Raw genomic sequence first — 23335 nt, forward strand, 5'->3', positions numbered from 1 at the left:
AATGTTGCTGCTATTATAGCGGGGACCCGACACATATCACTGAGAGCTGCTATCAGTTGTTTTTGGTTCACCTACAGCAGATGGAGGGTTTGGGCCCTGGCGTTGTGGCAGCGGCCAGAGAGCTGTCACAGGAGCTGGGCCCACAGGCTTTGGTGGTTTTTTAGTTGATATCTGGGGGCTTGCAGCAAAAGAGTGGGAGAGTTTGATCCCAGCATAAACCAGTTCCTCCATTTTCTGTGAGAAGCTTAGAAGTGGAGATGCTGGAGAGAGGGGTAATGTGTCTGGTGAGCGGGGCTGTGGCTCTGGTGTTTCCGGTGGCTGAAATATGTTGTCCTGGCTTCCCTGGCTGTTTTCCAGAAAGTCGTCCTTGGGATAAACTATAGGACTAGTTTTCCTGCAAATGTTCACTGACCAGAAGTTGTCATGACTCAGAGTTATTTCCACAGTGTGATGTGTCTCAGTCCGTCTGTGATGAGCTCTGTGGGCTGGGCTCAGCCGGGATAGTGTCAATGAGCAGTGCTTGTTGTGGCTGCGTGGTGTTATCAGTGTCCTTGTGGGACTACACCCCAAATGTGGAGGTCAGTGTCAGTGAGGTCGAGGTCAAGTCCTGTGTGAACGGCTGGAACTACAGTAAAGAGGTTTACGAGTCTACAACAGTGACAGAGGTGAGTCATGTTGTTTGCGAGCTGATGTGCTGTCGCTCTACAGTCTAATGTCCAACTGCCCTAATGCTTCTTGAGATAAAGCTATGGAGAGGTCTGTAGATGATCATTCAGACAAATGAAAAAGTGCGTTCAATATTTTGTTAAATACTCTCAGTCCAATAACATTAAATAAGCAGAAGTATTATTTTATTAATTAATTTATTTTAAATCTGTTTATTGAACTTTTACAATAATAACAGGATACAGATACAGGAGAATCATGAAAAAAAAATTTTCCCCCCAGCGAGAGAAAAAAAAAGTATAATTAAACAAACTAAATAAAACATAAAAAATAAAAAACTTGATACATATTGTAAAACAAAGAACGTCAAGTCTAATGTCTCGAGTATAGAAAATATGTTGGAGCATTAAAGTTTAGACATTTCGACCATTTATCAAATGTATGCATATACCTCCACAAACAAAACCTTACAGCTTTAAAGTATATACATATACATACGCAAGTATCCACACATATAATCACACACTCCTAACCAGATTCAGGCCACGATCATAATAACATCTTAATGCTTAGGTTGACAGAGAGGATCGATACCAGGCTTGATTTTTGTCAACCTCACTTTTGTCCAGTAAATTCAGTGAATAAATTTTAATTAGATAAGACTATGACGTGCACAAATAGAGGAGGTATGAACACGGGACAGGATCTGGTTCCAAGTCTCGTCATCAAATGTGAGGCCCATCGTTGTTTAATAAAAGAGAGAGAGGAAGTGGAGATGGAGGAGATCAGCCTGCGTAGACAACACACCCTTTTTATCTAAGCGTACTTCAAGAATCTGATCAAGCGAAGATCAGGGAATACTTTAGATTGGTCGTGTGCCCTGTACTTCCATTAACATGGAATCTAATCCACACAGCCACACAATACTGTGCATCACCCTAAAACGTCTGTGTGTATGACAATACAACCGAAATCACTCAAAATCAACCGTAGTTGCTTTATCAGCCATTAAGAAGTGTAACCACTGACCTGAAGTGTCACATATCCTGAAAAGCTGACTCAGTACTTCAGACACTTTTCCTGTGGGATCAACTTTAATTCTGGTTCTTCAGGTTGACGTTCATAATTTTGAGAAACTCGGAGCAGATCTGCACAAATTAATAAGCGATTAAGCCAAGGTATATGTACAGTGTACTGTTTAAAAACAAATACTGCAAAATAACACATTTTGAACTTCGACTGTCAACTACAAGTATAAACCTGACACACTGAAAAATAACCAAAAATTAACAGTTGCTGTCAGTTTACTCATCCTTCGGCCAACCAAGATGTAGGCTACTTTCTTTCTGTAGTAGAACACTAAAGAAGATTTTTAACTGAACTCGTGGTCCTTGGTGATTCATAAAGTTCAAGTCAACAGACAACACATTATAACACTACGACCAGGAGTCTGGAGCTCAAGATTTCTGTGCCACCACGGGTATTAATTTTGTGTTGCTTGTTTATGTTTTTTGACTCGCAAAGTGATGGCATCCGTTGAGCTGCATTTTATGAATCACCAAGGACCATGAGTTTAGCTAAAAATTATCTTTTGTTCTACTGAAGAAAGAACATCAGCTACTTCTTGCATGGCCAGAGAGAGAGTAAATTAATGGCAAATGTTCATTTCTGGGCAAACTATTACTTTAAAGGGATAGTTCACCCAAAAATCCTGTCATTAATTACTCACCCTCACGTCGTTCCAAACCAGTAAGACCTTCGTTCATCTTCGGAACACAAATTTAAGATATTTTTGATAAAATCAGAAAGTTTTCTGACCCTCCATAGACAGCAACTTAACGGAAATATTCCCAGGCCCAGATGTCCATGTGACATCAGTGGTTCAACCGTAATTTTAAGCTACGAGAATACTTTTTGTGTGCAAAGAAAACAAAAATCACGACCTTATTCTACAGTCTTCTCCAAGTCACTGTCCTCCGCCATTATGGAGAGTACCACAACGCATGCATGTGCATTCCTCTGCTTGTAAACAAGGCTCCGAGCAGTATTTTACCGATGTCCTTACTACATTTCTGTGCCTGGCAACATTTCAGTTACGTTGCCGTCTATGCAGGGTTAGAAAGCTCTCGGATTTCATCAAAAATATCTGTGTTCTGAAGATGAACGAAGGTTTTACGGGTTTGGAACGACATGAGGGTGAGGAATTAATTACAGAATTTTCATGTTTGGGTGAACTATCCCTTTAAATATAAAACATGTTTTCAAGTGTGCTCAGACAAAAATATTTTTACCTGTGACTCCATTTTAAACCAGGCCAGCAATCCAGGATCTCAGCAATAGGTAGGTTCCAGCATCTCTATACAATGAATGCGTATTCAAATTAATAATTGGACATCAAAACACCAAACTAAACTTCCAGCTTCTTCACTTTTATCCTGAAAAGAAACAGATTGAGAAGTTAGTCAGGTTGTAATATTTGCCAAAACACCAGGAAAATTCTATTTAAAGCACATGACACAAATCAGTTATTTAACTTAATAGGCATCATGTGAAATATGGTGCTTAGTTTGATCCCATAATACAAACATTAAACTTTTAAATATTTATTTATACTGTATAATCTGATTTGTTAAATTTTAAGAACATAAATGTCTTTGGTAAATAACACAAGCTTTACTGGTATGGCTAGCCAACTAACGTAACGTTAACGTACTTGAATACATTTATAAATATCTGTCGTTACAAAAATGTACAACTCATGGAACAAAGTGAATCAAATTATTGCGAAAACCGAATTTCTGTAGCACATAGAAAAGGTAATCCTACTCCACCCGATCAAAGGCTTTCTCTGCGTCAAGTAGAAGAGCCTCTGAAGGGTGAGAATTGGAGGAATACATTATATTAAATGACCTTCTAATATTATGAGACAGTAATCTGTTTTTAATAAAAACCAGTTTGGTCGCTATGTATGATTGTCAGTAAAACTGATTCAAGACGCTTTGCAAGCATTTTAGCCAGTATCTTTACATCTACGTTCAAAAGACTGATTGGCCTGTATGAACCACATTCATGTGGGTCTTTGACTTTTTTCAAAATCAAAGAAATACAAGACTGACGGGGGGTTGGAGGCAGCCAGCCATTATTAAGGGAGCCCAATAACATGTTTAGGAGCGGCGTTTTGTGTTTGAGAAAACCTCTTTGAGAAAAAATTCAACAGGGGTCTTGCCATTCTGCATACTCTCAATTGCTTGCACTGTCTCCTCTGCGGAAAAAGGTAATTCTAGCTCTTCTCTCATTGCGTCCGTTATTGTAGGTATGCGCAATGGTTCAAAAAAACTTTAAATAAGGGACCTATCCGTGGGGGGTTCTGACTTGTATAGCAAAGAGTAATAATCATTAAAATGTTTAGTAATAATAACAAGGTCAGTAATCAAATTGCCATCGGAGGACCAAATCTTAGAAATTACATTTTGAACTGACTTTTCCTTTAACTGAAGTGCAAGAAGTTTACTTGGCTTGTCACCATGCTCAAAAAATGCATGTTTAGCCTTCAGCAATAACTTTTCAGCCTGATGGGTTGATAACATATTACAATCAGAGTGAAGTTTGAGTCTCTTTTTGTAAATTCCAGGATCTGGAGAAGCTGCATAAGAGAGATAATTCTTCTAGCTTCTTCCTTCTTTGTCTATTTACACAAGCTGTATATGAAATGACTTGAACCCGAGCATGTGCTTTAAAATTTTCCCAAATTATGGAAGGTGAGGTCTCAGGGATGGTATTTATCTCCAAAAATATATCTAATAGATTTTTTAATGAATCACAAAATGATTTATCAGAGAGCAGTAGAGAATTAAATTTCCAACTTCGAGAACCCAACATCTTATCTTGAAACTGAAGAGAAAGTGAAATAGCAGGCAGGTGCACACATAGACATCAAAGGGGGCTTGAGCACCTGCCCTTTTTCTTCCTCGAGAGAAAGTGCCCTTTTTTCTGGGGAGTGTTTTTATTTTTTTTTTATAAATAAATATATGCATATATGTGTGCGTGTGTGTGTGTGTGTTTCTGTTTGCGCACAGCTTTCCCTGTCAAATAAAAAGTCACAATATCAGGTCAGGTCGGGAAATGTTGAGACTTTCTCCCCAGCACAGCAGTGCAGCACACATTGATGAAAGGGCCCTTTTTTCTGGGGGGTGTTTTTATTTTTTTTTTATAAATAAATATATGCATATATGTGTGCGTGTGTGTGTGTGTGTTTCTGTTTGCGCACAGCTTTCCCTGTCAAATAAAAAGTCACAATATCAGGTCAGGTCGGGAAATGTTGAGACTTTCTCCCCAGCACAGCAGTGCAGCACACATTGATCAGCACATGCACATCACTGACAGAGAGCCTCCCTCGCTTTCCAGTTGTGTTTGTCTTGCTGTGGAGGTGAGTGGTGATGAACGAAAGACTAAGCTACCTGTGCCTCGAATTTACAGCTAATTATCCAAAAGACAAAAGGCAATTATAGTTAATTTGTCTTGCTAACATCCATGACTCACGAGAGAGCTACAATGTAAGTTAGCTAAAGGCTAGTAGGTTAGACCAGTGCACGTTCTTTCACTGCATGATTCAGTTTACTAAAATGCATTTAGAATGATCACAAAATTCAAGATATGGGGGCAGAAATTTATATATTTATATAATTTCATATAGTTAATTAGTATCAAGCGACGACTGACGTTTTTTTCCCACCAAAAAGCAGCATGATTACAAATGTGATATTGATTTTATACAGCAGTTCAATAACAACAATTTAATATTAAAACACTTACGTTTTAGACACGATATTGACTGTTTTTGCTGTATTTCGCCAACAAATATAATTCCAATTTGCGTCTCTGAGCAACATGACGCTGTCATGGTTTTTTTCCAAACCATTGTTAGATGCAGTGTTTCCTGTAGTTATGCAAAGATTTGGTTTCAAAAACAGTATCAGTAAACTATTTCTTATCTTAACTATTTCTTATGATTTTAAATCTGCATTAAACTTCAGATCAATCTCAAAGTAAAAGGTGGTACTAAAGTCTGATTTTGTGGTGGATGTGTTCAAATTTGATCATCTTAGCTCTTTGATCATCAGTGATGAAGGATTGTGAAAGTGTTGAGCACTACTGTAACCCTGCATGGTGTACATGTTTGAAAATGATAACTGTTGCAAATAAACATTCATTAGAAATGTAGAAAAGTAATCAAAAAGTAATCAAAAGTAGTTACATTACTTTCATAAAGTAATTGAAAAAGTTACACTACTATTACATTTTAAATAGGGTAACTTGTAATCTGTAACCTATTACTCTTCCCAACACTGAATACGTTCATGTCCTGCATTAAACAGTGTGTAAACGCATCTAAATGCCACTTCAAATGCAGCTTCTGTGTTTTCTCTGCATTGCAAAGATACATTTGTCAATACTGATTTAATTTGCTTGGTAACAGCCCAAATCACTTATTATTCTAATTGACTGATTCAATTTAAGAATTTTACTGAAAAGATGATGCACACTTTTAGACAGAAAGGCTTTATAAAGGTAAAAATGCCCATAAAAGGTAAAAATCAATTTAAACTTATTGGAAAAGATTAATTTCTATCACTGCTGTGGACTGATCACCACACAGAATATGCAGAATATCAAAAACTTTAGGAGTCAGCTGTCCACGGTAGTCCTTACGATACCAGCACAATAACAGTATTATACAGACACTTTTATCTGAAGTGACTTACGAAAGAGGGACAAAATCAGTTTGTCAAAGAGCCAACAATATTTGTAATACACAATGGCAGATGTATCAGACAGCTAGATTAGAAAGCAAACTAGAAGAGAAATGCAGGTGGCAAAGTGCAGGCAGTACAACAGTCTGCTAAATATATACCTCATACAGTTTATAAAGGTTATATGAAATAATATCAATCCACACATCTGACTTGTGATGCAGCCTGGAATCAATATCACACGTTCATTTAGCCCAGAGGACCTGACTGAGCCTGCTATTATTATTGTCAGGCTGTTTGAAACAATCTGTATTGTATAAAGCACTATAGAAATAAAGGTGTCTTGACTCTAATCACAGGATTAACCATGACAATGTTAGCTAGCAATTCTATATAACCAAAGATCTGGTAGCTCACACATCTGCATGGTTCCAGCTGATTCTCCAAGTTGACAAGTTCATCAAGCTCTGCGTTTGTTAGCATAACTGCCTGTGGATTTGCTGTATTAATATTGCTATCAGCGGTCTAGTCTATCATTGTTTCCAGCTAAATTATTTAATGCTATTGAAAATATACAGAATAATATATTGTGTTAATATATTACAATATATTTGTCACGGTCATGTGGTTCTATTTTCCCCATGGACTCCATTACCCACAATCCTTCACACTCCCTCACCTGTCCCTTGTTATACATCACCATCCACTCTCTCCAGCCTTCTAATCACCCGCACCTGTTGCTGTGTCACTCCTGTAAAGCCACTGGCTGGGGTCAAGGTTGCTCCTAGTGACTCTTACCTGACAGCGTTTACTCACCTGTGTTCTCCTGAGATCCTGTTCTTTCGTCATCTGTGAGACAAGGAAAGACTCTGCTTACTCAATCAGCTGAGTTCCATTGCCTGCTTTACTGAACTGTTGATGCTTAGCTTCTCCTGCCGTCTTGATCCTCTGCTCCTCACCATAATACAGCTTGTTGTTATTGCTTCTTACCTGAGTGTTCCCTGTGTGTTGCTGGGAATATTGAATAATGCAGAAGCAATTGCTGCTTTTCATATATTGAAAAATATGGCAATACATTTACTTATACATCATAATGTGTTAATTGATATTCAGTAATATCCTTCATAATATATACAGATGAACGTGATAAAATACGGTTCTGTGTGTATAAATATACTTGCACACGTGAATGTGTTTAGTTTTGTCAACCCATGCATTAACTCATGAAAGCGAAATGAATTCATTGAGTGTTTGTCACGTCTATGTTCTGTTTTGGGTTTTGTTCTAGTTTTCTAGTTGGACTCATTTTCTTTTGTTCCTGTTCTCCCACCACTTGTTAGTTTCTATGGTTTCAGGTTAGTTCACACCTGTTTCTCTTCTCCCTGATTAGTTCTGTGTATTTCAGTGTTTGGTTTAGTTCAGATGTCTGTTATCGTTGCGTTCGGAGTGGTTGTTCTGTCCTGTGTCCTATATATCCTGACTTTTGTTTCAATTTCAAATTTCAATTGTGCTGCAACTAGATCCTGCTTCAACTTTGTTTGCAACCTGTTTGTGACAGAGTTTTTATTGCATTGCATATATTTCAGTGTACTGAAAAATAAGTGTTCTTAATATTTTGAATTATTTTTCCCTTGTCACATTGTAGGGTATTTTAACAGGTTACATTTAATTAAATAATAAGAGTTTCTTTTTGTTGTAGTTTGAGAAGTTTAAGAAAAGAAAAGGCTTTTAGACTTGTATTTTAGTTGATGTCTTGCTTTCTTCCCACAAGGCGTTGGATTAGAGACAAATGAGTTGGAGGGAGAGGAGGACGTGGCTGTTCTGGACTCGAGCATCAGTGATCAGTAGGCAGTGAAGCGACATGAAGACTCGGTTACTGTGGGCTTTCTCTGGCTCACTGAAGACCAGTTGTGCTACTGCGCTCTGAGTCAGTTACAGAGGTTTGATTGAACATGCTGAACATAGAAGATTCTGGTAGTTTAGTCTAGAAATGACAACAGTCTACCTGAGAAATTAAAAAAAGCGTGTTTTATAGTAATATTTAAGGTCATATGTGCTCAGTAGACAAAACTGTTTGAGAACTCTGACACAGACCAACTTATAAGATATGCTATGAATTTAAGCAACATATGAATGAATTAACTTTTTTAAAAGTTACTTTTCTTCGTTTGTGTTTTTCAGTGGGACCTGATATGTGAGAATGAGTACAAAGGGCCTCTGACCTCATCAATACATTTCTTTGGTGTGTTGGTGGGGACCTTCCTTTCAGGACAGATGTCTGACAGGTCAGCGCCTCGAGCGAATCATCACACAAATTATGACACTCTCTTAGCTAGCAGAGCAGGCAGCTAAGCTAAACCTCTGATTTTAAATATGTGGAATTGAAATATGACTCTTAACATGCTTTCCTAATATATCATTGAATATGATATATCTGATATGTGCAGGTATGGCAGGAGGCCTGTACTTTTTGCCATGATGACTATGCAGACAGTAACTATCCTTATCCAGATGTTTTCTCCAAGCTGGGAAATCTTCACCGCCATCTACTTTGTGGGATTCAGTGGTTTTTCTAATTATGTTGTAGCATATGTCCTAGGTTAAACAATTAATGTCCTTCCAATCATTAACACAGTTTCAAAAATCATCTGTCACATGAATCACACATTTCTCTTGATCAGCAGGCTGTAAAATTCTCAGTGTTTGGTTCTCTGGGAATCTTCATGGGGTCTGGAATTGGTCAGATGTTCTTTCCATTAGCAGCTTATTTCATCCGTAGCTGGCGATGGCTGGTGCTTACAAATGCCCTCACTGGCCTCCTGTATTTACCATTTTATTATTTTATAATAAAAAATTGCTGATAAATGTAAATTTGACAGATGTGTGAATAATCAAGATAACACATGAAGGAAGATTTTCCATTGTGGTGTCATAAAACGGGTATAAACCAAGAAGGGAGGGCTATAATCCAGTGGTCTGAGCTGTAAAGAGTGTGGACATATTTCATCTGATTCAGGACAGTCATTAGTTGTGTGCAGTTCACTTCATATTAGGTGTCTTCAATGACTTAACCAATAAGCAAGGAAAGCAGTCGCTTAGGGCCCTGGGGAATCAGGGGCCCCATCTGATTTTCACTAAATATATTTGGCAAACGCTCAGTGCGGATGAGGAGCTTCAAAGGTTTCTATTTACAGTGTGTTTTTGCAGTGTTGAGTAAAGTAGCCAATCACAGACATATCTGCTGATTTCATGAATGCAACGGCCAATCAGAGGCATTTAAGTTGTTCAGCGCTCTTTGTGTGCTTTATAAGCTATATGTAAAAGATTCAGAATTAGAAAGTTTCGGGAATGACATCTGCATGTAAATGTGGGATTCAGTCTTGAAATTGCAATAGATGGGACAAAAATATAATATGTCAAGATAGATGTGCATTAAGGCTACAAGCATCCTCATTAATTTCAAAAGCAGCCTCAGTGTTTTGATTCCTGCCCATAATAATTCATTATAAATAACACTGATAAAAGGTTGTTAAATTATTAAATTAGTTGTAGATTAAATCATTTTAATTATTAACACTCACAAAAAAAGAATAACTGAGGTATAGCTTACAATATATTATTCATTAACATGACTCTCTCAGAGATATTCACCTCAGAGAAGAATAATTTGTTATAATTTGTTACATTTAGATAGTGGTTTTCTGGGTACTCAAAGCGCTTTACATGAAAGCGGGGGAATCTCCTCCACCACCAAAGTATAAATACAATTTTGAAGTTTACAGGCCTTGTGTTTTGTGTTATGATTTTGTGTTGATTTCTCAAAATGATTCGCTTGTGGTGCTTTCTTTGGTGTGCCGGTGACAACCGGCGTTGACCCACTTTGGTGGCACCTAAACCCCAGGGTAAAACCTACCTGGCTTTGTGGTACAGGCCTAAACTAAACTAAACCAGTAAGAAAACTAGTGTTTGTGGTTTTGTTCTGTTTTTCATGCACCAGGTTTATTCCAGAGTCTCCTAGATGGCTGCTCTCTCAGGGAAGAATCGCAGAGGCTGAAGCCATACTGAGACGCGCAGCTAAACAGAACAAGCTCACCACACCTGAAGTCATCTTCACTGCCTCTGAGGTAACACTTCCATGCACTTGAGGTCTGTAATACATATGAAATTTAGTCAAACAGGCTCTAAATAAACACAGACTCGCTTCTCAATGCTTCAGTTTCATTGATGCTTTTTATATTTCCTTAGATTGAAGAAGCAGCAAAGACGAGGGAGAAAAAGAAAAAAAACATAATATTCTGGATATTTTAAGGAACTGTAATGCTGTTTTAACCATCGTGATATGTTCACTTCTGTGGTATGCTGTTTGTTTTAATTTTCCTTTTTTTTTTTTTTTCATTTTCTACTTGGTCACAGTTATTAACTATATTACCTATGTGATGTTATAAAAACAAATCTTGCTCTAAATGGAGTGTAAATTAACGTTTCTCAGTCCTGACACCACACAGAGGTCTATAACAGCTATTCTCGGTCCTGTTCCTGGAGTCTCAACACTGCACAGTTTGCATGTCTCCTTAATCAAACACGCCTGATGCAGCACATTAGTAGAGATTCCAAGACCTGAAATGGGTGTCTGACAAAGGACACATGCAAAATGTGCAGTGCCAGGAACATGGTTGGAACCACTGGTTTAATGCATTAATTTAGTGTGATTAATCATAAAAATATACACACTGACATACTTTTTTGTTTAACAAGCTTGAAGTACCACCTTCATGTTTGTGTGAGTTTGTAGTCAGCACAGCCCAGCAACTAGATAAATCACACCTCATCAAACAGTGAGAAAAACTGCATGAAATTTCAGTCTGCAAGAACAGACCAGCCATTAAAAACAGCTGCATTACAGACATTAAACATTCTCAAAACCAAAGTCCGTTTTTGTATTGTCTATACAGTGATTAACTCGTCTGGCAAAGAAATAGTCCTATCTTTGAACGATCATTTGGGGCAAATACTGATATGTAATTAATTATGATTAACTGTGATGATTGGCATATGAATGCGTCAGATGGATGCGTCCCTTATTTAACCCACCTGATCTGTTCCTGAATCAGATGTGTCAGATTAGTGAGACACGTAAAGTGGGAAGAAAAGCTCTAGCCGCAGGATTGAGAGACTGGTAAAAGCAACTGATTTACAAGAGCTGTTTTTCCCTTTAGGATGGTCATCACCATGTCTTACTATGCTCTCATTCTGAACACCACAAACCTTCATGGCAATCTGTACCTGAATTTCTTCCCGTCTGCAGTGGTGGAGATCCCAGCTTTCATTATAGCCATGCTATTGCTCAGATACTGCAGCAGGAGATTCTGTCAGTCCTCCACTCTTCTCATGGGTGGAGCTATGATTTTCATCATACAGCTCATTCCCAAAGTTGTCTTTGGGTTTGTCTTTGTCTCTCTAGGTCAGTCACTTCTCTGTGTCTCAGGCCATTCCATGTTCTGTATGTTGTTGTGAACCAGTCATATTAGAGTGGTCAACGCTGTCCTAATAATCGTCCTCCTATAAGCAGAACAGTTTAAAAGAAGGGTACTGGTTAACTTCAGCCAGGATGGTTAACTTCTAAGAAGTGTGTCTGCAGGATGCCGATTGAAGGATTGCTGTTGCTTGTTGCCACAATAAATAGTCTTCAAACAAACAGGCAATGTGACCAAGCTTGTGTCGAAATAAGATCTGAACCAGAGTGGCAGATATGATGCATACTTTTACTGTTTAGATGACATTTTTCTGATTTACATTTTGTTACAATTTGTAACAAATTTGTATGTGGCTGTTTATGTTTACATTAGTTATCTGTCTATCTGTGTGTTTACAGACCTGATGGAGTTGGCAACCTTACTGGAGATGCTGGGAAAGTTTGGTGTCACAGCTGCATTCTGTGTAGTTTATGCAGTGACTTCAGAACTGTTTCCTACCGTGGTGAGAAACATGGCCATGGGAACGTGCTCCATGACCGCTCGCATAGGCAGTATAGTTTCTCCCTTCGTCATATACTTGGGTACATCAGTTTTTTTCTTGCTTCTATAACTTTAAATATAGCCACTAGTAAATCTGAACATTGCATGAGTCTGTATTTTGATAATTGATTATTTTTCTCTGTAAAGGTAACTACTATAAATACATTCCTTTTATTGTCATTGGAAGCCTGGCAGTGTTTTCTGGCTCAATTACGTTACTGTTGCCAGAATCTAAAGGAAAAGTTCTCTCTGAGACCATTGCACAGATGCAGTGAATAAAAGGGTAAGTGCATTATTGGCCCGTCTTCTTTCCTGATGCAGTAGAGAGGTAATAGTGTACTGTGTCAAAAATGTGATTTATTGCCCCCTCATAAAAATTCCACCCCCCCCACCCACCGTCTAACTGACCCATCTGTTTATCCATGCAGTTAACTGGCTTAAAAATGATCATGTTTACCTTTAACAATGGACTCTATATTCAGTTCAGCGTTTGGGGCTTTTAGATAAAATACATGTGATTAATGTCTGATTTTCATCAGAACCACATTGAGATAAAATGCAACATCTCATATCTTTTATCTCACTTAGACTGAGGAGCTCCAAAAAACAGGATGCAATGATGTGGACAGCAGACAAAAGTAAAGTCTTCAAAGAAGTGAAACTTTAACAACTGGACAGTGAAATAAAAACAATCATGTCCTGTTAATCAAATGAGTGACCATATCCCTGAATGAATTACACTGTTGAGCTGGCGTGGCGACATAAATTTGTGTTGGTTTTCTGACTTTTATAGGCAGATCATGTATGCGACACAAATCCACCTCATGAGGAGCTTTACTGCCTTTGATGTGTTATCATAATGTCTGCTGTAAAGCATCTCAAGCTACATGGCAAAGCTCCAGCCCTAATCAAACACACCTGAATTGGCCCATCAATGTGTTCAGGATTGCTCAAACGTTACAGGCTGGTGTGTTTGAGCAGTGTTGGCACTGAAGCGCTTCAGGAGCAGACGAGGCGCTTTGGGAGCTCCAGCTCCCCTTACGAAAAAGAAGTTTATTCAAGTGTGCTATTAGTATACTTCTTTTAAACTAAAAATAGGAAAGTATACTTTGTCTACTTTTTATGTACTTCTCAGAAATGGGCTTTATGTACTTCTCAGAAATATACTTAAAATGACATTTAAGTATACTTGACTTATACTTAGAAAAAGTCTAAATATATTTTAGCTATAATTGTGCTCCTAGAATCTGTGTTTTCATTGTTATACTGCAGGGGGCGATAGTACACATCTTCTGTACAGAATTTCCAACAAAACACAAGTGAAGAAGAAACCGAAACAACAGATGCTTCCACATGTATTCTAACTGCCCTTTATCAAAATGAATCAACAGTAATATTGCTGTCAATAAAACAATGCATTTGAATGATAGTTTATATGACAACATGTACACTACAAAACCATAACGAATCGCTCAAAAGTCGGAAAACCCCTGTTTGTTTTGAAATCTGTCGGTCTGAAGTGTCGTTATGAGTGTTTTGCCCAAACGAGCTCAGATTTAATTGGACAATGTGAAGTGCAGCTGTAATTTCCAGCTCTTAATCATGAATCGGTTGAAAACTTCGCAGCCACTCTCTGTTTTCAGTTTGGTTTTTTTTTAACAAATGTGAAATGGTTAAAATATAAGACGTTGCATTAATAGTAAGAAGTGTTTAATTTATTATTGTTTATGTACTGCATACCCTTACGAAAATTAATCATGGTTTTGCTACAAATAAAACCAAAAAACTATGGTTACTATAGTTAAACCATGGTAACCACAAATTAACCATGGTTTTGCTACACTAACCATAGATTAACCATGGTATTTATAGTAAAACTGTGGTTATATAAATGGTAATCAATACTCCAAAAAACATTTTACTAAAAAAACTTTTACTATAATATAATCGTGGTTACTTTTTGTAAGGGCATTGATATACTGTTTGATGAATCACGATCCAATGAAGCCCAAGTGCCACTTACAGGCTATATATATATATATATAGTTAAATTTAACTCTAGTCCATAGTTGTAGTGATTGATGCCCCTTCTTTTACATTGGACCCCCTGAGGAACTCTGCTCGTCCCTGCAGCACAGCTGTATTTGGATTCTTGGCGAGAGGCCGTATAATCACAGACATTCTGATATTCAGACTAACACGTGTTTCACACATGATCTGTTTGCAGTACGCATGCGGTACTTTTTTTCCAGTGCCCATGTTCACAGGTTGCAGCAATGTGTTACTGGAGCTTTTCACCTCTGTGTTCTGGACAGGCTGTGTGTTAGTGGTGGTTAGTTTGCAGTGACTTCAGGTCAGATTGTTACGCTAGAAGGTGGCAGCAAGCTTTTATGAGCGAGTCAGTAAACCATTCATCCAACCAGTTTACTCAGAAATGCTGATTCAAGAAAGAAACAAAGTGTTAAAACTATTTGAACTTTGAACAAAATTTTATATGGCTCAAAGACTGTGTAATGCGGCTCAGGGGTAACACTGAAGATCAATTTATTGGCCAGCACTGACAAGCATCATGTGAAATTACTTTCTTTACCAGACAACTGGCAAACTGTTCTTCATGCATATGTGACTGGAGCTGAAGAATGAAAGCTCTAACAAACTCAGGTAACCATCTGATCCATCGCTGCTTGCTCTAACATGATGTTTTTGCATTAGTACCTGAGACTTGAAGGCATACACACTTATAAAAGCTATTTTCCTCTTTCTGGCTGCACTGATGTAGAGCTATACTTGCTTGGTAGAAATCTGTGGGTCCCTCGGAGGAATTGTTGTGGTCCCCCATTAGCATCATTGATGTTTAAAGTTTAGTGTAAAGTTAGGTGACTTAGTTTCATATTTAAAACATTTTTTCATATTCCTGTACTCAAAAGTTTATTTAAAACATTCGTTTCATACCATTATTTATGCAATTGTAATTGCAGTGCAAATGCATTCATATCAGATTTTAGGCGCATTAAACATGTTGTGAAAATACATATAATGCCACTTCAGATGCAGCTTCTGTGCCACTTATGCAGTGCAAAAGGTTTTGGCACTTGCTATGTAAACGCAAACACACACACACACACACACACACAGACACATACATACCATGGACATGATTCGAAAAGGTATTGGATCGCATAAACTTATTTAGATTTATGGCTTTGATTTTCTTGTAATTTTAGAGTAAATTATATACAATTTTAAAATAGTATTTTTATGCAGTTTTCATAATAATAAATTCCTATAACTTTTTTTTTCACTTCAGCAATAATCTGTCAAGTGTCTTTAAAAAGAGACCGAATCTGCACTCCAGAGAAATAAAGATTTACACTTTAAGGTCAATGCTCAAAAAGTGGTTAACAGGAAATAAATGGATGATAACTATTACATAAATATTAGTTAGTACCATTAAATCCCCTAAAAATACAAAATATAAAAAAAATCAAACTAAAGTATAGTAAATTCAAATAAATAAGTAAATAGCTAAATACGGTCCTTTTTCGACCGCCAGGCGAACAACACCAGAGGGTTAAGTAAAAATAAATAAATAAATAAAGGTGTTTTTTCCTTTTAAACTGAGGGGGCCTGAGAGCTTCGACATAAACACTAACGCGGCTCCACTACAGCTCTACACCAGCACTACCGGAGAAACAGCTCCGTTACTGAAAAACGTGCGGCGCTGTCGGCAAACGAACAGATGCGAATCCGCGTGTTTGCCTCCTCCCTCCCTTCAGGTTGAAAGAAAACCAGATTATGCACCCCTCGTTGAAATCGCTACCTGATTGCCTAATCCCAACCCCACCCCTACTCCTAAACCTACCAATACTAGGGGGTGCATAATCTGGCAGGGTGCACATTTCGGCACTACACCGGATTGAAGCCACTGAAAGCTTTGACTGCCATGATCTCCCCAGACTACGATGACAGCACCGCGTTCCTGGGAGACTGGGGCCCTTTTCAAAGGACAGTCTTCGCTCTCTTGTGTTTGAGCATGATTCCGAATGGCTTCACGGGTTTATCCATGGTTTTCATGGGCGACACACCCGCTCATCGCTGTCTCATCCCCGCAGCTCTGAATATCACGGACGAATGGAGAAACGCGTCTATTCCTCTGGAGGAGGACGAGGAGAACCGGGATTCTCGGTTCAGTAAATGTTCAAGACACCGAATGGACGTCGTGAAAAACTATTCGGACCGAGGTTTGCTGCCGTGGGTGGATGTGAATGTCTCGAATATTCCTCAAGAAGGCTGTCTGGACGGCTGGGAGTATGATACAGGAACATACATCTCCACGATCGTTTCAGAGGTTCGTTTCACAGCCAGCCTAGTGTTTTCTATTACTGTGCGAGGCGGAAATTCAGGTTCGGATGTAATGGCAGGTGTGACGCTTTATTCCTGTCAATATTTGTCCGAGTATGTTTTTATATTTAATTTTTTTTAAAGTTCGTTTCTGTATAGACGCCTGCCTTGAGGTAGGTCTGTTGACTGCGAAAGCGACTGAACTTTCCACTGTTACTGACCTGGTCAGTGAAAACAAGCTCACCCTGCTGCGGGGCATGTTGTCACAATGGGAACCTGCTTATTTAATTCAAATGCATGAATTTAAGACCGTATTAGGATATGGTTTATACAGCTATATTTAAACAGTAAAACCATTATTGAACAAAACAAAACAAAGGGCATTTGTACATCTGTAAAGATATTGGAAGTTTTTTCTGTAGGCCAGAATTCCCGAAGAGGTTTCTAGTTTTAATTCAGCATGAAACCAAAATTGCATGCAACGTACCTTCCATATTTTGACATGAAATGGCTTGAGAAGGAAAAATATAAATTGGATGAAAAAAGTATATTTGGATTGAAATGCATTGTGACTTCAGCACAGATTTGCATATGTCTGCAGAGAGACGAGATTCATATGACAAAAAAAGCAAGTTATGACTTTTAGTTCCAAAATATTTGCATGGCTATTCATTCAAAATAAGACCACTAACATGTGTTAAGAAAATAAATAGGGTTAATTCTGATTTGGATGCCAACTAAAAAAATTAAAATAAAATAAAAGCAACATGCAAACCCATTATCACTGAAAACGAGGTTTTGTGTAACTGGAATTTTAACTCAAAATTTCAACACAATAGCCATTGTGACAGCTTCCCCATTTGAGACATTGTCTTGGCTCCCTTTCTTCTGTATTTAATTAAGACCAGAAGAGCTCAAATAATGTAAACTACGCCATTTAGTGGATTAGATGTTGTGTAACTTTTAGCAACTTAGAGTTAGTTTACCTAATTTTCCTTCTACAGATGAATATAATCATTTTAAAACCAGCGTTGTTTGTTCAATCGCAGTGGGATCTGGTGTGTTCAGATAACTGGAGGGCTCCGTTGACGACCTCACTCTTCTTCTGTGGTGTTTTGACTGGTTCTGTGATCTCTGGACAGATGTCTGACAGGTTAAAAACATCGAATCTTTTTTTTCCACATATGAATATTATAATTATTCAATGACAGGTACAAAGATCCCATTTAACAAATAACATCCTGATTGTGTTGTTATATCACTGGTAGGGCTGAAATGATTAGTCGATATTATCAACAACACTGGTAATAAAAAAAAAAAAAGAGGATTGACTTTGTCTCCTAGCCACTGTGACAGCTGCAGTTGATGAGCGTCAGTAACATTTGTACCGGACTTTGTGGAAAGTGATATTAAACAGTCGGAAAACTAAACAGGGTTCACAACCTGTCTAAATATGCTCACCTTGGTCCATTCATGTACATAAAAAACAATACTCACTGTAATCCAGCATCTTCTCTCAAAAAATCCTGTCATCATCAGCGCACAATGAATCTTGGGATAGTCTGGGCCCAAAGGATCCTTCAGTTGTATCCTACATTGCCCGGGATACGAAGGATGCATTTTGAGGCCACATTTGAAGGAGTCTTCATATTCACAGCCTTTGTCGCACCGCGGTGATGCAATCGGTCTTTGAATGCAGCCTCTCAATTGGGACACAGCCAATATGTCAGAGTGCAAACAAATATATATATATATATATATATATATAACTCAATATTTAATAATCGCAAAAGCTGAGTAATTGACTAAAGCCTACTGATTAATCTGTGAAATAATCAACGATTAGTTGAATACTTGTTCTAAAAAAATCATCAGATTAACCGATTATCAAAATAATCATTTGTGGCAGGTTGCAGCCCTAATCACTGGGCAATATGAAATGAGCAAGAGTGCTGTTCGGCTGAATCAGTTCAATAAACAACTCCTAAACAAAACTGGCCATTTAGTTTGTATTTTTTTCTCTTCTAAAGGAAAGAATTTCAGAAGCACTGAGTAATCATGGAGAGAAAAACACACAATCTGACTTTAAAGCAAAATCGAACCATTGTTTCAGCGTGTGGGGCTTTTCATATCTGGTCAAAGATTTCTATTACATCTTGTTTTTACAGCCTCGAGCAGTGTAGCCAATCACAGACATATCTGCTGATTTCAAGAGTGCAATGGCCAATAGTCAGAATTCAGATTTTGTTCAGTGTGCTTCCGAATCCTCTCATTATGATGACGTGATGTACATAAGAGATCCAGATTTTTAGTAACCAAGGTGAGCTCTCTTTGTGTGATTTCTACGCTATAAGCCTTTTGGAATTTGAAGAAATTCACTCAATTCATAACCATTTATCCAATATTGCGATTGTGTAGCATTTACTACTTCAGTTAAAGGAGTGAAAGTGAAGCAGGTCTGAGCTGCTGTGATTGAGTGGAGACGGGGCTAATTAGCATATTTATTCGGGGGCGGCAATTGTTTGAATGCAACGTACCTTCCATATTGTGACATGAGATGGCTTGAGAAGGAAAAATATATATAATATAATATACGGCAATTGTTTGAATGGTTGGTTCATTATTATTTTGAATGAAAAACACAACAACAAAACAGTATAATGGCAAACTCACTTAAATAGGAGCTTTTGCATTTCGCTTTGAAACCAAATCTATTATCCATTTAATCTTAATGTGGTTCAGAGATGAGGGGCATGATGCTAATGTTGTCCACACGAGGGCGCCACATGATAGCAAATCATTCAAGATATCAGTTCAGACTTGGAAAATATTTCATTTAAAAGACTAAAAAAATGCATATAAATTCATTATATTTTCATAAACTTTAATAAATCCCAAAATGGTATCCAAAAACTATAATCTCCTAAATACTGATAGACCATTACATTTTTTTAATCTTAATTTTAATGGTATTGACAACATATTTGACATAACTGAATGTAACAAATAATTAACAAATAACAAAAAGGGAAAACAATAAAAGGCATGACTTATTTCGCATCCAGCTAGCCAACTCTGTTGAAGCTGTCTTCATAGCCTAGTAGTTAAAATAAGATTTTATTTAGTTAAATTAATGACCATTTGGATCACATTAAGTCTGGAACCTCACCCAAGCCAAACTGGAGTGAAAATCTCCAGACTGGTTTACTCTTGGGATCACTGGAACGCGCAAGCCTTTCCACCACATCAAGGTGGCGATCCTTGGAAAGGACACTCACTCTCCATTCATTCCTTATCTAACGCTCTCACACACACATATATACACACACACATACACATACACGTACGCGCACACACACACACACACACACACACACACACACACACTCTCTATTTAACACATACACCTCCCTCTTATTTTCTTTACCCATCATGTACAGAATAACTGTCCTGGTCTGTTTACATACTGCTACCCACAGCGGAGCTCTTTGGTCTAGTGATGCTTGAGTAGTGTTGCGATCACACACACACACACACACACACACACACACACACACACACACACATTCTCTATTTAACACATACACACACACATGCACACACATATGCACACAAGAAACAGACTCACAAGTAAACAGTTTATTGATATGCATTGTATTTATGAAAAGAATATACTTATATTACAGACGTGTTGAAGGTGTGAGTTATAAAGATTTTTTTTTGTTTGTTTTTTTACAGAAAATCATTGCATCTATTCTAAAATACAATACACAGGATCATGATAGCTGTAATATGTCTGTAGTACACCTGCTCTGACATGTGAGTGTGCACCGTTTATGAACACAGGATCCAGAAGAGTGTTGTTTTCTGTTGTCCCAGAGTTAATAAGTTGGGTATAACCTTTTTCTTAAAATAAACTTAGAATAGGTTTGTTGCCAATGGACAGCTGATCTTCATTGAAGTCTCCGCATACTATAATAGGATTGAAATCAAAGATCAAAGATTATCAGTTGTAATTTGGTGGTCTGTAGATTACTGCAATAAGTGCTTGTCTAGGAGTTTCTACCTTTAAAACCAAGCATTCCTAGTCTGTAACATTCTTTACAACTTTCAGGACGAACCTGAAAGTTGTTTTTCACATACATTGCTACACCACCACCTTTCCTGTTAGCCAAATGTGAATAGTTTGTGTAAGATACATTTCTGTTCCTTTTGTACATAGTGTAACCATCCAGCTGGAGATCCTCAGGAACAGCTGAGCCAGACAAATGTGTTTCAGTGAAACACAAAACATTAGTCAATAGTAGCTCATGGTGGCATTTTAAATCATCCATATGACACTGCAGTCCTTCTGTGTTATGATGAGAGATTTTGAGAGATTAATTAAGTTTTGAGTCTTGCAGTATGTGTAGGATGGGCTGGACAAAAGTCAGCTTTTGGCATATTCTCCAAGGACGAACATATTTAAGGATCACAGAAAATGTTCCTTTCATCAAAGTCAGTAATGCGCAATCCGCTGAGTGATGTTGTTCTGCTGAGTGCAACATATGCCATGCCTGGTTCGAATATGCGTTTCAGACATGTAACAGCAGAATCAGTTGTCATGCCTTGCACTTTATGAACAGTGCATGCAAAAGCAAGCTTCATGGGGAATTGTCTTCGAACCGTCCTCTTTCTTTTGAGTGGTTCTTCTGACCTTTCAATATAGACAATGCTGTCATCTCCATCAGGTGCTTTTTTGCAATATTTCTGTCCAGCATTTACATTATCCAAATGAAGACCAATTAATTGCACATATGAAACAGTGTCTCGGTTCTGAGTTGTTATTTTTGCCACGTTGCCAAAAGTACCATTAACCAGGCCATCTTCTACATCAATATTTCTGGTTAGCATCACTCGTGCACCAATAGCAATCTGTAGTGTGTCGAGAAGGTCAGATTTGTCTCCTTTACATGGGGCAACTTGCCTTTTCATCTCACCTGTTCGTGGGTCTTTTTTGTAGTCATCTGCATCAATGTTAATAATATCCGAAAAGCGCGAGGATATGGCTTCAATTATCTACCTCTTTATTGGTAGATAATCCTCGTTATGATTATCTACCTCTTTATTGGTTGCATAGACGTGTAATGTATCAGTGGGACACTCTTCAGGGGAGGATCTTGTGACTGTTTCTAACATGCACTTGTCTGCATCATTCAGTTTGTCCTGCTTCTGTTTCACTCTTAGCCTGTTGAGCCACTCAGCATATGCAAGATCATCTCTGTCTCATGATCTGTGTCAGTGTTATCATTTGAAAATGATCCTTCCAGACGTCTAGCACATGGTCCTCGTACACACAGAGTGGTTTAGCTCTTCCTAGTAGCGGCAGTTGAAAGAAATCCCCAACAACTAGTATGGACAATCCACCAAAAGGCTTCTGGTTTCCTTTAATCTGTTGCAGTCTCCAGTTCACATAGGCAAACAACTGTTTTGACACCATAGATATTTCATCAATAATTAAGATGTGTGCATTAGAGAGGTCTGCCCTGATTTCATCCAAAATGTTTCCCAGGCCTTGGTATGGAGGCTTCAATCTTCTTGGTAGTTTCAGAAGACAGTGAAGTGTTTTACCTGAGATATTAAATGCAGCAGTTCCTGTGAACGCAGTCAAGAGAACGGTTGGCTTGGAAATATCTGTATGGTCTCATGTGCACGGAAGCCTACTCAGGATTTTGGTTGCTTCTGCAAAAATGCATTTTATAACGTATGACTTACCAACTCCAGCACCTCCATTTAAAAAATACATAAACTGTTGTGGTTTTTCACCAGAAACACATCTTTTGCACTAGTCATGCACAGCATAAAATATAGATGCCTGTGTTTGATTTAAGCTCTGATACATTTTGCGAATCTGTGCAGGATTCCATGAGTGGCATAGCTGTGTTACTGAGAGAGGTTGATGATGTGTATTCAGGAACTTCATCCTGCTCGTTTACTTCATTAGGATCAATGGGTTCACGTTCCATAATGCTCTCCAATCTAAGTAGTTCATTCGCTGGTGCCAACGTACTCTATGCATCTTCAATTGGACCATTCTGTTCAAAATTTTCAATTGCCTTTTCAATGGCCTCATTATGTTTTTCGTAGTTTTCACAGTTTGTATTTACAATGTTGAACACACGCTGCAGTTCATCAGTGCCTGGTAGTTTTACTGAAGCAAATGCATAAAATGATGCATATGTTAGGAGTCTTGTGGTCTTAAGCTGGTCATCTGTGCGATATGGCAGATAAAGTTTTCTTGTTCCATAGAAACTTTTCTGGGTTTTTCTGCTGTGAAAAACGAGCAAATCCAGCGGGTTTTCCCTTTGTTTTTCTCTGTATGTGACCCATATTTTTCTGAAGTGGCAAAAATTTTTACCTTTTGTTTGTCCTGCATAAACTATGCGGTATTCACTTGCAAATTCAGCCATGCACATGTTCTCAAATTCAGGACTGTTTGGTCTGGCCTTGTACTTGTCTGGTAATCCTGTCATCCACACATTTTCCAAATCTGGAAATATTTAATGGGTAAACTCATCTTTACAG

The 23335-nt window shown here is 38.0% G+C and overlaps 1 protein-coding gene and 1 pseudogene across 1 annotated transcript in view; both read left to right on the forward strand.

Moving 5' to 3' along the window:
• Window positions 1–6850: 6850 nt before the first annotated feature.
• LOC107693956 (solute carrier family 22 member 5-like) lies at window positions 6851–13460 on the forward strand (annotated as a pseudogene).
• A 2670-nt stretch (window positions 13461–16130) lies between these two features.
• The window catches only part of slc22a21 (solute carrier family 22 member 21), an 86230-nt gene continuing 79025 nt past the window's right edge, over window positions 16131–23335 (forward strand). Inside the window, exons 1-2 of the mRNA XM_016493547.1 lie at window positions 16131–16778; window positions 17821–17924. Coding sequence (XP_016349033.1) covers window positions 16374–16778; window positions 17821–17924 — 509 coding nt within the window. The 5' untranslated portion in view covers window positions 16131–16373. The remainder of the gene's footprint in view (window positions 16779–17820; window positions 17925–23335) is intronic.

This window comes from Sinocyclocheilus anshuiensis, unplaced genomic scaffold (genome assembly GCF_001515605.1).
Source record: "Sinocyclocheilus anshuiensis isolate Anshui unplaced genomic scaffold, SAMN03320099.WGS_v1.1 scaffold1122, whole genome shotgun sequence".
Lineage (NCBI taxonomy): Eukaryota > Metazoa > Chordata > Actinopteri > Cypriniformes > Cyprinidae > Sinocyclocheilus > Sinocyclocheilus anshuiensis.